Source organism: Eschrichtius robustus, chromosome 1 (assembly GCF_028021215.1).
Source record: "Eschrichtius robustus isolate mEscRob2 chromosome 1, mEscRob2.pri, whole genome shotgun sequence".
NCBI lineage: Eukaryota > Metazoa > Chordata > Mammalia > Artiodactyla > Eschrichtiidae > Eschrichtius > Eschrichtius robustus.
Genome location: NC_090824.1, coordinates 182,361,401 through 182,378,050, shown reverse-complemented (window position 1 = coordinate 182,378,050; position 16,650 = coordinate 182,361,401). Strand labels below are relative to the sequence as shown.

The following is a 16,650-nucleotide window of genomic DNA, read 5'->3' as shown; positions in this document are numbered from 1 at the left end:
TGTAAGTTTTCAATCACACAATTATACCAATGTTAATTTTTTGGTTTTAATAATTGTGCCACTGTTATGCAAGATGTTAATATTAAGAAGCTGGGTAAAAAGTATTTGAGAAGTCTTTGTATTATTTTTGCAACTTTCCTATAAGCTTAAAATTATTTCAAAATAAAAAGTTTTTAAAAATCACACTTTCAACCTATGCTAAAATATAAAATTGCAAAATTTATAAATGCCTCACACAGTTACCTACTATATTACAACCAAAGCTAACCAGCTCACAACAGCAGAACTTTTTAACTTCAAAACTAACATATGAAAAATGTTAAGACTAAGTTAAATTACTTGTCATTAAAACCACTTTCATAAACTGATAAATGCACATACTAGAACGCTAAAATGTATCTGCCATATATAATAAAAAGAGCATTTCCTGCAAATCAAAACCAGAATGAGCTATAACCTCACACCTGTCAGAATGGCTACCATCAAAAGTCAAGAAATAGGACTTCCCTGGTGGCACAGTGGTTAAGAATCCGCCTGACAATGCAGGGGACACGTGTTCGAGTGCTGGTCCGGGAAGATCCCACTTGCCGTGGAGCAACTAAACCCGTGTGCCACAACTACTGAGCCCACGTGCCACAAACACTGAAGCCCACGCGCCTAGAGCCCGTGCTCCACAACAAGAGAAGCCACCACAATGAGAAGCCCGCGCACCGCAACGAAGAGTAGCCCCTGCTCGCCACAACTAGAGAAAGCCCGTGTGCAGCAACGAAGACCCAACGCAGCCATAAATAAATAAATAAATAAATAAATAAATAAAGTCAAGAAATAGCAAGTGCTGGCAAGGATCTATAGAAAAGGGAACCCTCACGCACTACTGATGGGACTGTAAACTGGTGCAGCCACTATGGAAAACAGGGTGTTCCTCAAAAAATTAAAAACAGAACTACCATATAAGCCAGCAATTCCACTCCTGGGTATTTACCTGAAGAAAAAGAAAACACTAATTCAAAAAGATACATGCACCCCAATGTTCATAGCAGTTCATAGCAGCATTACTTACAATAGCCAAGATACATAAGCAACCTAAGTGTCCAACAATAGACAAATGGATAAAGAAGATGTGGTATATATATATACAATGGGATATTACTCAGCCATATAAAGAATGAAATCTCGCCATTTGCAACAACATGGATGAACCCAGAGGGCATCATGCTAAGTGAAATGTCACACAGAGAAAGACGAATACCGCATGATCTCACTCGTATGTGTAATCTGAAAAACAAATGAACTAGCAAAACAAAACAGAAACAGACTCAGAGATACAGAGAACAAACAGGTGGCTGCCAGAGGGGAGAACGCTGGAGTAGGGGGCCAAAAAGGTGAAAGGGATTAAGAGGTACAAACTTCCAGTTAGAAAATAAATAAGTCATGGGGATGTAACATAGAGCGCAAGGAATATGGTCAATAATATTGTAATAACTTTGTATAAGGACAGATGGTTACTAGACTTAATTTGGTGATCATTTCATAATGTATGTAAATGTTGAATCACTATGTAGTTCACCTGAAACTAGCAAAATATTGTATGTCAACTATATTTCAATGAAAATAAAATAAACAGATAAAATCGGCTCTGAAAAACTGAGCTTACAAAATACTGTATGTCAACTACATTTCAATGAAAACAAAATAAAATAAAATAGATAAAATAGGCTTTGAAGAACTGAGCTTTTCTTCAAATGTTATAAGGGAAATATCACAGGATCAATTGTGCTCTACTTATGGGTTATTACCATTTGAAAAAGATCTACTCCTGGTCATGTACAGGGTTAGACATATTATTACTAAGACTGTGTTACTTTATCTCCATTTTACAGATAAAGGAACAAGAAGTTCAATCTACAAGGTAGGTTAGGTGAGTTGCCCAGGGTCACAGGGCTAACAAAAGGTAGTCAAGTTTCCACAGACTTAGAGAAAGAACTTATGGTTACCAGGGGGGGAGGACTGGGGGAAGGGATAGTTAGGGAGTATGGGATAGACATGTACACACTGATATAATTAAAATGGATAACCTTTGGCTATTCGGGTTCTTTTGTGTTTCCATACAAATTGTAAAATTCTTTGTTCTAATTCTGCGAAGAATGCCATTGGTAGCTTGACAGGGATTGCATTGAATCTGTAGATTGCTTTGGGTCATTTTCACAATACTGATTCTTCCAATCCAAGAATATGGTATACTTTTCCATCTGTTTATGTCATCTTTGATTTCTTTCATCAGTGTTTTATAGTTTTCTGAGTACAAGTCTTTCGCTTCCTTAAGTAGGTTTATTCCTAGGTATTTTATTCTTTTTGTTGCAATGGTAAATGGGATTGTTTCCTTAATTTCTCTTTCTGATTTTTCGTTGTTAGTATATAGGAATGCCAGAGATTTCTGTGCATTCATTTTGTATCCTGCAACCTTACCAAATTCACTGATTAGTTCTAGTAGTTTTCTGGTGGCATCTTTAGGATTTTTTATGTATAGCATCATGTCATCTGCAAACAGTGACAGTTTTTTACTTCTTCTTTTCCAATTTGTATTCCTTTTCTTTCTTTTTCTTCTCTGAGTGCCGTGGCTGGGACTTCCAAAACTATGTTGAATAAGAGTGGCAAGAATGGACATCCTTGTCTTGTTCCTGATCTTAGTGGAAATGCTTTCAGTTTTTCACCATTGAGCATGATGTTTACTGTGGGTTTGCCATATATGGCCTTTATTATGTTGAGGTAGCTTCCCTCTATGCCCATTTTCTGGAGAGTTTTTATCATAAATGGGTGTTGAATTTTGTCAAAAGCTTTTCCTGCATCTATTGAGATGATCGTATGGTTTTTATTCCTTAATTTGTTAATATGGTGTATCATATTGATTGATTTGCATAAACTGAAGAATCCTTGCACTCCTGGGATAAATTCCACTTGATCATGGTGTATGATCCTTTTAATATGTTGTTGGATTCTGTCTGCTAGCATTTTGTCCAGGATTTTTGCATCTATGTTCATCAGTGATATTGGTCTATAATTTTCTTTTTTTGTGATATCTTTTTCTGGTTTTGGTATCAGGGTGATGGTGGCTTCGTACAGCCAAAGCAATCTTGAGAAAGAAAAATGGAGCTGGAGGAATCAGGCTCCCCAACTTCAAACTATACTACAAAGCTACAGTAATCAAGACAGTATGGTACTGGCACAAAAACAGAAATATAGATCAATGGAACAGGATAGAAAGCCCAGAGATGAACACATGCACGTATGGTCACCTAATTTACGACAAAGGAGGCAAGACCATACAATGGAGAAAAGACAGCCTCTTCAATAAGTGGTGCTGGGAAAACTGGACAGCTACATGTAAAAGAATGAAATTAGAATACTACCTAACACCATACACAAAAATAAACTCCAAATGGGTTAAAGACCTAAATGTAAGACCAGATACTATAAAACTCTTAGAGGAAAATACAGGAAAAACACTCTTTGACATAAACCACAGCAAGATCTTTTTTTGACCCACCTCCTAGAGTAATGAAAAAACAAAAATAAACAAATGGGACCTAATTAAAAGCTTTTGCACAGCAAAGGAAACCATAAACAGGACGAAAAGACAACCCTCAGAATGGGAGAAAATATTTGCAAATGAAACAACGGACAAAGGATTAGTCTCCAAACTATACAAACAGCTCATGAAGCTCAATATCAAAAGAGCAAACAACCCAATTAAGAAATGGGCAGAAGACCTAAATAGACATTTCACCAAAGAAGACATACAGATGGCCAAAAGGCACATGAAAAGATGCCCAACATCACTAACTATTAGAGAAATGCAAATCAAAACCACAACGAGGTATCACCTCACACCAGTCAGAATGGCCCTTAACAAAAAATCTAGAAATCATAAATGGTGGAGAGGGTGTGGAGAAAAGGGAACCCTCTTGCACTGTTGGTGGGAATGTAAATTGATACAGCCACTATGGAGAACAGTATGGAGGTTCCTTAAAAAACTAAAAATAGAACAACCATATGACCCAGCAATCCCACTACTGGGCATATACCCTGAGAAAACCATAATTCAAAAAGAGACATGTACCCCAATGTTCACCGCAGCACTATTTACAACAGCCAGGACATGAAAGCAACCTAAGTGTCCATCGACAGATGAATGGATAAAGAAGATGTGGCACATATATACAATGGAATACTACTCAGCCATAAAAAGAAATGAAATTGAGTTATTTGTAGTGAGGTGGATGAACCTAGAGCCTGTCATTCAGAGTGAAGTCAGTCAGGAAGAGAAAAACAAATACCGTATGTTAACGCATATATATGGAATTTAAAAAAAAAATGGTACTGATGAACCTAGTGGCAGGGCAGGAATAAAGACACAGACATAGAGAATGGACTTGAGGACACACCATTGGGGGAGGGAGAAGCTGGGGTGAAGCATGAGTAGCATCAACATATATATACACTACCAAATGTAAAACAGATAGCTGGTGGGAAGCAGCAGCATAGCACAGGGAGATCAGCTCGGTGCTTTGCAATGACCTAGAGGGGTGGGATAGGGAGGGTGGGAGGGAGACGCAAGAGGGAGGGCATATGGGGATATACGTATGCATATGGCTGATTCACTTTGTTGTACAACAGTAACTAACACAGCATTGTGAAGCAATTATACTCAAATAAAGATGTATAAAAAAAATAAATAAATGGATAACCAACAAGGACCTACTGTATAGTGCAGGGTACTCTACTCAATGTTATATGGCAGCCTGGATGGGAGGGGAGTTTGGGGGAGAATGGATACACGTATATGTATGGCTGAGTCACTTTGCTGTCACCTGAAACTATCACAACATTGTTAATTGGCTATACTCCAATATAAAATAAAAAGTTTAAAAAAATAAAATAAAATACTGGGGGGAAAAGAGAAGGTAGTCATGTTTCTAGTTCAAAGAATAAATGATCTCATCCAATTCCTGATAAGATCAGTAATCCAAAATAAGTTAGAAATGCTGTGTATAGCCAAATACTACAAAATTCATTCACTGCTTATACACAGATCAAGTCGGTGATGTTGCCCTCATGCACATGGCACACTGACCAAAATAACTGGTCACAGAGACTTTCTATCATACTTTTTAATTTACCATTCTCCTTTTTAATTCTAGGTTTTTAAAGACCTTATATAGGATATGAAGAGGCAGCTAAAATGTTGAATATAAAGACAGAGATTCACCAAGAGGTGGGAAGCAACATTAAAAGAAAACTTGGTTCTATAAACACCATCCAGGGGATATGTAAGCACTTGATTTCAAGTTGAACACATCTTGATTTGAAACCCTACTCTTTAACTTACTAGTTGTATGATCTGGAGCAACTAAACTGACTTCCCTTGGAGAACCTAACAACACAGAGCTTGACCCATAGCTCTTATATACATATTAGAAAAATGCTAATTAGGAAACAAAACAAATAACCTTAACCTGATACAAGTTCTGCACTGGAAAACAGTGAACTAGTCAAATAACTATGTAGCCATAAACACATTTACATCATGTATGTATCAATCCTTACCTTGTGCAAATGCCGTACGTGATTTTCCAAAAAAATCTTAGTTTCTGTATAAAGTCTTTCTCCAAGGGGTTCAGGATAGGCCACACATAAAGCATAGATATCTCTAGTTAAATTGTTAAGGTTTTCATATTCATTGAAGATACTACTTTAAAACAAATGAGATTTAACTCAAGTCTGGCATTAAAAAATGAAAAATCCTTGTTTCATTTTAGCAGTTTAGGATTATATAGATACATATACAGAATGAAAGACACTTACCCAACACGTTGGTGGTAGAAGGGAGGTAGGGAATCAACCTCACATGCTCTGACTCTTTACCTTGTATCCTCACCCCAAAAAGAGCAAGCAGCCCTCTTCACGTGATGTCATTGTCTGGGAGGCCTCAGTCAGACTTTCCTATGTTCCCTCCAAATTCTTTCGTTGTTTATTTTTAATTGTAATTAGTAACCAATAAAATATCTCCATGTATCCATGTATATATATTTGTTTGATTACTATTATATTAAATATTTAAAATTTTATTTACATATTTAAAAAACAAACATGGTGAAGCAAAAATATCATCCAAATAGTGTAATATCACTGTGCCAGGTTTCTTTATAGAAAAAAAAGTTACAATAAGAAACTATTAAGTTATTTTAGGGATCGGGAGGGTGGGAGGGAGACACAAGAGGGAGGAGATATGGGGATATATGTATATGTACAGCTGATTCACTTTGTTATAAAGCAGAAACTAACACACCATTGTAAAGCAATTATACTCCAATAAAGATGTTTAAAAAAAAAGAAACTATTAAGTTATTTTAAATCAACTTAGATATCATAACGAACCTTTATAGACTGGAAGATTAAATAAAATAGTATAGATATAAGAACTATTTTTCAGCAATAACATAAAAAATATTCACCTATATTACAAAGAAAGTAGAGACTTGAATATACACTACCTAAGAAAGAAAAATTTTTTAATTTATCTGGACACAAATTCTATAGAGAACTGACATGGTTTGGTGGAGGGGAGAGGGAACAAGGCATCAATGGAGAAGGAGCTTCAAAGTAAGGTATTACATGAGCTCCCGGATCAGCCTGGGGTCCCTCTAGGTTTCAGCTAAAAATGCCTTTAAAAAAAAAAGTCCTAGTTCATGACATAATTTAAATCTTAACTGATCACAAACCAGTCCTAGTAAAACTAGATGTAAAAGGGTTGTCAGAATTAGGTGTTCTAGAAGCCAGGACAGCAGTTAACTTCAGTGACTGGGGAACAGAGGTCCCTGGTTGTTAGGAGCACTCGATTTACTGGGTACACAGGTGTGCTCACTTTGTGAGAATTCACCTCTACATTCACCAGTCAGTATGTATATCATACTTAAATTTAAATTTAATTTAATTTTTTTTAATTCCCTAGCAGTCCAGTGGTTAAGACTCGGAGTTTTCACTGCCGTGGGCCTGGGTTCAATCCCTGGTCAGGGAACTAAGATCCCACAAGCCACACAGCACTGCCAAAAAAAAAAAAAAGAAAAAACAAAATTTTTTTAAATGACTAAATTTGGCCAGGCTCTAGATCAACAATCAGAAGTGTGATACATGTATTATCTTTAAGTTCTGAATACCTACTTCCAGAACTTCCATCCAACATGATGATGATATTTGCTCCTCTTATCTTCCCTTAAGCCATATACACACATTTCTAGAATACATAACTTACTTGATACTGAAAAATCAGCAATTCAGTATCATAATTTCAACATGATATGCTAATTATGTGCTCAAATGTTTTACATCAACAAAGTTAATGTCTCAATATAGCCACTGCATGTATATGTAAACAAAAATGACCAGCAAAATTCACCTAATAGGGTTTCCCTTCTCTCTGCTGAGGGAAAGGGATCTGTGCAAGGTAGGAATCCAGGGATACTTTCCCATTTCACTCCACATACAGGACTTATATATTGTTTGACGCTTCCTCAGTGAGAATGTACTCATGTATTGTTTTTAATGGAGTCCACCTTAATAAATATTTTAAATGAATATTTTAACTCAGCATAGTTTTGAGTCTCACCGCATAATTTCACTCAACCGCCTAAAAGATATACCTAAATATGTTCTTTTTCTTTAACCTGCTCAAATACCCAAGCACTCTGGAAATGGTTAGGCCTTGGGAAGGGCACCCAAGAGGAGCACTTTTCAACCCTCTAGCATTCAATTATGATTTGGTTATAGACAAGATACTTTAAAAGACCAAAAATGGGAAATAATGTAGGTGGTCAGATTTAGATTTAAACACTCTCTTCTCCAAGTCATCTTTTCTGGGAGCCGGAATAGAAAGATACCTGTATGGACGAACTTTCCACTTACAAATTCTCAAAATCAGAAACACAATGTGTTCAGGAGCAAGAGCTCTGAACTGTGTTACAACCAAAAGACAGTGCTGGTCAGCAGCAAAATTACTTATTTTAGTTCATTTTCTCTATTAAAAGATGCTTCCTATGCTTGGGCTTAATTTTTAGTTTTAACACTATTAACTCTACTGCATAGTGGGTCAAAAACAATGTTTTGCAATGGGAATAAAAGGAAAGATTACCTTAAAGTTGAAAATGGTAAAATAATGATCAAAAAAGAACTGACAATACAAAATAAAACTATAAAAAATGAAAAATTTTATTGACATTTCTTAAGAGAAAAAATTAAAATGTGACATGTAAAAAATGCAGTATCTATAAAATCATCAATTAGCAAGCAAGGATAAAAAAATGACTGATTAAATAAAAGAACTCTGACTTAATTTAGAAGAAGGGAGTGAAACTGTTACTGATGCACTAACCAGGGATGACTACAGATACAACCTTTTCCAATCCACACAATCTAAGAAAGACTGATGGGCTGCTAAGTGTAGATGCCAAGGTTACTAAGAGGTCCTCCTTCTAACACTTGTGAAGATCATCAAGGATGGAGATTTCCCACCTCAACATTTTTCAATGCAGTCAAAATTGTTCTATGTTTGAAAAAGACTCCTCATAGAATATGTATTTGAAGTAAGGACAATAGTTTTAGAGCCAGGTTTTCCTATCTGGGAGAATTACATTCAGGGAAGCAATCTTAAATAACCCCTCACTGAGTAACTATGGACTTATACATAAAACCATTTATTCACTAGAATCTATCTTGTCCTTAAGTAGGAGACCGTCTATATTACACTGCTGGGGTTCGGGAATTGTCCTAACAGCTACCAAAAGGCAGAAAACCATGAATACAAGTACACTTGTCCCTCAGTATCCACAGAGGATTGGTTCCAGTACCCCCTGTGGATACCAAAACCCGAGGATGCTCAACCCCCTTACAGTCAGCCCTCCACATCCGTGGTTACAGGACCGACAGTATACTTGTTGAAAAAAATCTGAGTATGGGCAGACCTGTGCAGTTCAAACCTGTGTTGTTCAAGGGTCAACCGTAAACCAAAAGAACCAAAGAACTCCAACCCAGGGAAGCAAATAGTAAATGTACATCTACACCTAGCCTCTATCATATCATAAGCATTTGATATACCTCTTAAAGGATAAGTCCCAAACGACCCTAGACTGCACCTAAGCTGTCACAGAGCTTCTGTTATAGAGCATCATTATTACTTGTGTTAGGCAGAATTCTAAAAGTGGCCTCTCAAGACTTCCCTCGCTAACCCCTGGGACTGTGAATATAAGCACACCCAGTTACTTTACATGGCAAGGGGACTTGGCAGCTGCAGTTATGATTACTAATCAGTTGGCTCTAAAATAGGAAGATTATCCTGGACTTTCCTGATGGGCCTAACCTGATCGCATGAGCCCTTCAAAGGCAGATCCCTACCAGCCCCTGCCCCCTGCACCAGCTGCAGAAGGGGAAAGGCTTGACACGCCGCTGCTGGCTGTGAAGATGGAAGGGGGTCACATGCAACAACTGAAGAGTGACCATAAGTCAATGAGAGCAGCTCCCAGCCAAAAGTCAAGTAGGAAAACAGGACCTCAGTCCTATAGCTGCAAGGAATTGAATTCTGCCAAATAACAGGAATGAGCTTAGAAGTGGACCCTGAGCTCTAGGTGAGAACACAGCCAGCCAACCCCGATTTCAGCCTTGTGAGATCCTGCGGAGGGAACCTAGTCACACCATGGACTCTGACCTACAGAACTGGGAGATAATAAAAGAGTGAAACACTAAATTTAAGCCACTACATTTGTAGTAATTTGTTATGCATCAAAAGAAAACACTGATGTCTTCTATTTACATTACCTATCAACCAGAATGCCTTGCCTACGTAACTGGACCCAGTACATTTATGAAGGATGAGGATTAAGAGCCCTCTTATCAACACAATAAGAGAACTAGCTAAATATTAATGCTACTTCTTTCATCTGTACAGTATGCTTCATGGCATTCAGTTGACAGTAGCTATTCACTCACCAAATATTTGCTAGGTGTCTATATGTACCAGATACTGGGAATACAGCAGTGAACAGGACAGGTATCTGTGCCCTTACAGAGGTTATATTTAGTAAAAATGCTGTAGACAGGGGATCACTAAGTTCCATACTTACACATGTTAAACACTTTGGCTGGCAGACCAGGCTTCTTTGATACCCACTTCAAGGGTGTAAGGAGACTTGAGCATTTTTATCCCAGCATCTAGCCTACAATATCAGGAAGTCATCTTAACCCTCTTGGGCCACTATATTTTCAACTGTAAAATGGGCTAATAATATATATTTTACAAGGTCGTCCGTAACAAATTAATCACATGCATTATATGTCGAAAGACAAAATTATGACACAAAAGAATGTACACAGTATGATTCCATTTATACAAAGTTCAAAACATAATTAACCAATATTGTTTAAGGCTGTATATTTAAGCAATTATGCTGTTCTTTAAAAAACAAGAGAATAATATGATAGTAGTTACCTCCAAGGGAAAGGAGCAGGCTTGTGAACTGAGAGGGGCAGCTGGTGGGGGAAGGTTGGTGGATGCCAGCAGTGTTCTAGTTCTTAACCTGTGTTGTGATAATGCAGGTGTCTGCCTTATAATTATTTGCTCAACTCTACATGTATATCTTACTTACGTATGTATTATATTTCATACACCTCAAAAAATGCTTTGTAAAAGATCAAGTACTAATATATGGTGGTGAACAATTTGTAGGGAGGGCTTTTTTCCAGTTTCAAAATATTAAAGATTTATAGCCTCTAAAATTTCTACCTAAATCTGAGTATCAGATGTCAACCTTATATTCTAGGGCAAAATAAGAGGGAAAAGGAGGGAATCTGGCTTTAGAACAATTAGGAACATTATTTTACATAATAAATAAATTCATAATAAAATGCTTTTTTCACAATAAAATTTAAAATGATATTCCATTCCTTTATTTTTCATAATAAAATTTAAAATGATATTCCACTCCTCAGTTTACTGTTTTTGTAGATACTTTTTATTTCAGGGGAGGAGGAGAAAACTCATGATCAGATCAAGAGTAACTGAACCATCTTAGATGGATCAAACAATAAACATCTTAGAAATATCGGTAACTGAAGGGGCACTTTCAAAGGAAGTCAGCTATCTCAAAACCATTTATAAACCAGCAATTAACTGTATATTCTGTAGAAGAACAAGAACACATTTAATGACTCTATTTTCTTTACGTTATGCTCATTTTCTCTTTTCTTGTAATCTTCTATGACCAATTCCTTCTCTCCTCTCTCTGCTCATTATTTTAGTTAAAACAGTGTTAAAAGTACCTAAGTACTTGCCTAGCCCAACCTCATTAACACACAAGTAACCTTCAACGTTTTCTCAGTTTTTATTGATTCCCACCAAAAACAATTCATGATGTTCCACAAAAAAAATTTAAGAGACTAATTCAAAAATAAGCTCTTCAAAGGCAGACTCCATAACAATTATCATCTAGATACAATGGAAAGTACAGGAAATTAGATGTTAGACATCTTGTATGCAAGTCTGGGCTCCCTGAATGACTACCTGCATAACCCGGGGCAAGTCCCTTCACCTCTGAGTATCAGTTTCCTCATCTATTATATCTGCCCCACTGATCTTATAGGCTTGTTTTTATATTAAAAATATAAAAGGTCTTTGCAAACTCTGAAGTCTTCTAGAAATGTTACCATCATTTTCTGTATCTGTAGTGCCTAGAACATAGGTACCCTAACAAATGTTTCTTGCTGACAACTGCAACTGTAATGAATTCAAAGAACTTCACTGTTCTTGCATCAACATTCAGTTTAATATTGACAATTAGGTTAGGCATTGAGAACAAGCTGAATCACTGTCTTATGAAATCCAAGCTTTTCTAGAGAACACACGCCTCGCACAGCGAGGGCAGCCATCCTTCAGCCCCAGGACACTGCTGGGGAGGGCAGCACTGCGCGTGAGAGGACTCGGAACCTCCACGCGCACTCTGGTAATAATACCTTCACGTCTCACCTTCCCCTCGGGGGGAAACGATCTCTGGTTCTCACAGTGTCCACCCAGTCCGCAAGGCCTCCTTCAGGGCCCTGGGGCACTGCCATGGCACTTAGACCCAGAGACCAGGCCTCGACCCTATGCCCTTTCTTTGCCCTGGAATGTGGCGTGTGTGGTGGTCCCTGTGGTGGAAGACGGAGGCGGGTCAGGAGTGTGCCAGGGCACAGGCCGTCCCCAGGCCCTCCCAGCCGTGGCCCCTGGCAAACACTGGGCAGAGTTGATGATGCTGCCACCCACCACTCTGCTCCATCTACCTGTGGCTGAGGGTTCCTACAGACCCTTTTAACCTCCCCAATACTAAGAAACTACAGTATTGTAATACTGTGGTTTTTTCCTTTGGTGCCAGAGTATATACCCTGGGTGCTGGAGGCTGCACTGTGTTTTTTACATATATAATATATATATATAATAATATTATTAATAACGTTATAATAATATACATACATTATGCATATCATGTACAGTGTGTGTATGTGTGTGTGTGTGTATATATATATATATATATATATGTATTTTTTTTAAAAAAGATTGCTGTCATGTAGGAATGCAGGACAGCAGGTCTCAGACTGTCCTAGGGAAACCACAAATTTATATTTTCATATAAAACCCCTTATTCACAAATGTAGAAAACCCAATTAAGAAACGTTTCCATCTCACAGCCACTGAATTGGCTGTTTGCTCTCTGCTTGGAACACTCCCCCCCAGGTTTCTGTCTGACCTGCTCCCTCCCTGTTCCAGTCTCTGCTCAAGTATCGCCATCCTCAAGGAGGCCTTCCTTGACCACCATCTAGAGAGCCGCGCACACACGCACTCCAACCACGCTCATGCCCTCGCTTTGCTTTACTTCCCCCCATGGGATGTAACCTGTTATTAGAAGCACTGGCATCAGGTTTGTTTTACATCCATTTAATATCTATTTCCTTTAGTAGAATGAAGGGAAAGTAGTTTGTTTTGTTCACAAATGTACTCCCAAAGCCTAAAGTAGTGCCTGACATATACTAAGTGCTCAGTAAAGTATCTGTTGAGCAAAAGGTTATCAAAGATTGTTGACTGCCACATACAGGCAATGAACTTGGAAATGTGAACAATAATATATTTGAAAATAGTCACACTGGCATGTTCTTCCACTTAGGAAAGCTTAAACCTGTTGTCACTTTTCAACAAGCTTATGAACCTAGCATGTTGATCAGTGCAGGCATCCATGCCACTGGAAGGATACGAGAAGCGGTCGTTCCATGTTGCTCTCTCCACGTACTCCAACATGACCACAGCTTTGATTGTCGTGAGGAGTTTGTTCCAGGTTTCATCAAAATCCACTACTCTTGGTTTCAGAGACATTGTGCAAGTTTAGTGTTGAAATCTGTTAATTAAAAACAACGGTAACGTTAGCATGAATTCTACAAGGTCAGTTACTTGTTTCTAAAGCACCACATAACTGGACAGCATGCTGCACGGAAGGGGTGAGACCAGAATCTGGCACGTGGTGAGAACAATAAATGCTGGCTGCCATCTTCTCATGACTGTCCAGACAAGGAATTCCACAGAATACCTGCATTCACTGCAAACTCTAGGAAATAAAAAGCTTTTAGCACAAATTATTTATAACCCAGGGCGGTCCAAAGATTGAGAAGCCTCATTTAATTTGCTGAGAGAAAGAAGCTGGGACCTAATGAGCCAAAAAGTTAACTTCTATCATGAGAAATGCACAAGAGATACTCAATAAAAAGGTTTTGGCCCCAAATCCTTGTGGTTTGCACTCCTTAAACTGGAGACTGAGGCCATATATGAGAAAACACAAGACAATTAAAGGGTTTATTTTCCTGGAGCATCAGTTTAACTAGATTCCAAATCCTTTTCAATATCACACCAGAAGAACAGAATTAAAAGAGAAATGTCTTAAAGTTAAATTTAATTGCACAAGGGAGCACTTTTCCGGCACATGCCTTCACATCCTCCGCAAAGTTTTCCCTCGTTACTAGGACTGTGAAGCACCAAGCTAGTCTGTAGCCAGGGCCAAACAAGGAGGAAACATTCTTCCTCCTGTGTCCCGCTGTGGGAAAAAAGGAGGTAGGGAGACAGTGGGGAGAAGGGGGGAATGCATAGAGAGAGGAAAAAAGAGACAAGAGGAGGAGACCAGCTGCACGATCCCAGCCCACAAACTGGAGGTGGTCCTGGGTCCTTCTTACGTTTCTGTCCTGTGAAGAAAAGAACTCAAGAGGAGTCCAAGGAGGGGAAGAAAAAGAATCAGAGAAGCCAAACAAAAACCCAAAAGAGGGTGTGCCACACTAAATCACCTCTCTTTCTTCAACATACCAGGGACTCCACCTACAAGCCTTAAACTTCCTCTAACTACCGAGAATGGATTAGCAGTAGTTCCTCTGTGTGTGTGTGTGTGTGTGTGTGTGTGTACTGGGGGAAGGGGGAAACCTAAAGCTCTAGCTCTAGATCAGAAAATTAACCTTAACTCCGTCTCACCCTTATTCACACATCCTATCTAACTGTGTTACTCAATATTTCTTAAATCCATCCATTCCTGTGCAACCCTATGAATGTTCTGAGATCAGGCCCTCAGCAGTTCCAGTTTGTATTAATCTTTATCAAAGAAGTGCTAACAACTGTTAATATTTACACAGTACTTACTATAAGCCAAACACAAATCTAAGTGCTTTATATAAATTCACTTAATCCTCCCAACAAACTGATTAAGTAGGGCCCAATGTTCTCCCCATTTTCTAGATAAGAAAACTGATCACAGAGTGATTAAGAAACTTGCTTAAGGTCATGGAGCTATTCAGACCCGCGCTGTAACCCCTGCCCTCAACTGCCATATACAACTATACTGCCTTACTAACATCCTTAGTGAATACTTAGATACATGCCAGGCGTTGTACTAGGCTGAGGATACAGTGGTCAATAAACAAAGTTCTTGACTTTCAAGAAGGTTACACTCCTGGATCTGGCACTCAGAAACAAAAATAACCTACGTAAACCACAGAGCTGACCATGTCACTCTGGTACTGAAAGCTGTTTGTGATTGTCCACTATAGACAGCATCCGGTTTAAGCTCACTGGCAACATGGCCCACCAAGCTTCCATGGTTTGACCTTGGACTAAAGCACCTCTCCACCTTGCTCTTCTCATGGGACTCCCTTCCTTGACATCATAATCTGGTAACTTCTCTGCTTAGAGGTCACTGAACACAACAGGCTGATTCACACACCCTGCCTTTTATCCTCATTGTTTTCTGTACCTAAAATTCTTCCCTTCTCCTTGCCTCCCCCTTTCCACCCATTCCCCTAACTCCTACTGATAGTTCAGCCTTGGCCCAGAATATCTGTTTTCAAAAAATTTTCTGGGCCCACTTAAGCTAGGTAAGGTGCCCTCTTAAGCGTTACTTGAGAACTCTATGTTTAACCTCTATTAGAGGATTAAACCATGCTCAACTGTGATTATCTGAGTGTTTCTTCAAGGTAGGGACTATTCTGTAACTCTCTATCAAAAAGCTGTCACTGTCCGCTTCACATTCGTTTCCTCCCCTTATAAAAATGGAATCATACTACACACCCTGGTTATAAATTATTTTAATGGTTGCACAGATCACCTTTTAGCTTTATTGAAGTTTTAGCAGAATCAGACTGGCATTGACTTCTCTCCTGAGACCAACAGATTTCTGATAGAATGGGTTTATGTGCAGTGATAATCCATTCTTAGATGGGTGGAAAATGTGGACACCAAGGCGAGAGAAGCCTTCATTTTATTTCAATTGTTTAAATGAGCATTTACTCATGGAGAATTTATGTAAGGATGTGAAAGAGAGAGGGCAAAGAAAGAAACAAGACCACGACCACCCCACTGTTCTTCTCCACTTCCCAAACTGTCAGACAACTCACAAGAATACATATGAGTCTTGTTTTCATTCCTGTGCTACATCATGTCCTACACCTGGTGTCCTGCCAGGACCACTTCCATCCCCAGTCAGTGAGACTATGTCCTACTGAGCACCTGCAAAGTTCAAATCTCACATTACTACAGTTTCCTCTAGCTTTCTTCTGGGCTCATTCATGCAATGTTAGGGTTTTTAACACTTTGGCCCACAGGTACTGTGCCTATGGCCCCTAAAAATAAATCATAGGCTCCAAATAAAAAAAAAAATTGAAAAATAAAAATTCATGTTTACTTATGTTTCCAGATAACATTATGACAATATTTTATGAAAATAACATTTACAAAATTTTCATTACATTTGAAAATGATTCATAGATTAGATTTTCTCACTTAGAGCACCATTTCTAAGTATGTATGGCTGTCAATAATAGTAAGTTAAATAATTACAAAAGTGATTTATATAAACATAGTTACCATATGACCCAGCAATTCCACTCCTATGCAAGAGAAAACACACAAAAACCTGGATGCAGAAGTTCAGAGCAGCATTATTCATAAAGGTCAAAAAAGTGGAAATAACTCAAATGTCTATCAAGCAATAAATGGATAAATAAAATGTAGTACATCCATACAACAGATTATTATTCTGTAATACAAGA

General features: G+C 38.3%; 1 protein-coding gene across 4 annotated transcripts in view; it reads right to left on the bottom strand.

Moving 5' to 3' along the window:
• The window catches only part of CUL2 (cullin 2), an 81,865-nt gene that overhangs the window by 51,221 nt on the left and 13,994 nt on the right, over nt 1-16,650 (bottom strand). For all 4 annotated transcript variants that reach the window (XM_068560752.1, XM_068560744.1, XM_068560734.1 and 1 more), the window contains exons 2-3: nt 13,326-13,466; nt 5,605-5,707 (exon numbers count right to left, since the gene is read on the bottom strand). In XM_068560752.1, coding sequence (XP_068416853.1) covers nt 5,605-5,707; nt 13,326-13,444 — 222 coding nt within the window. In that variant the 5' untranslated portion in view covers nt 13,445-13,466. The remainder of the gene's footprint in view (nt 1-5,604; nt 5,708-13,325; nt 13,467-16,650) is intronic.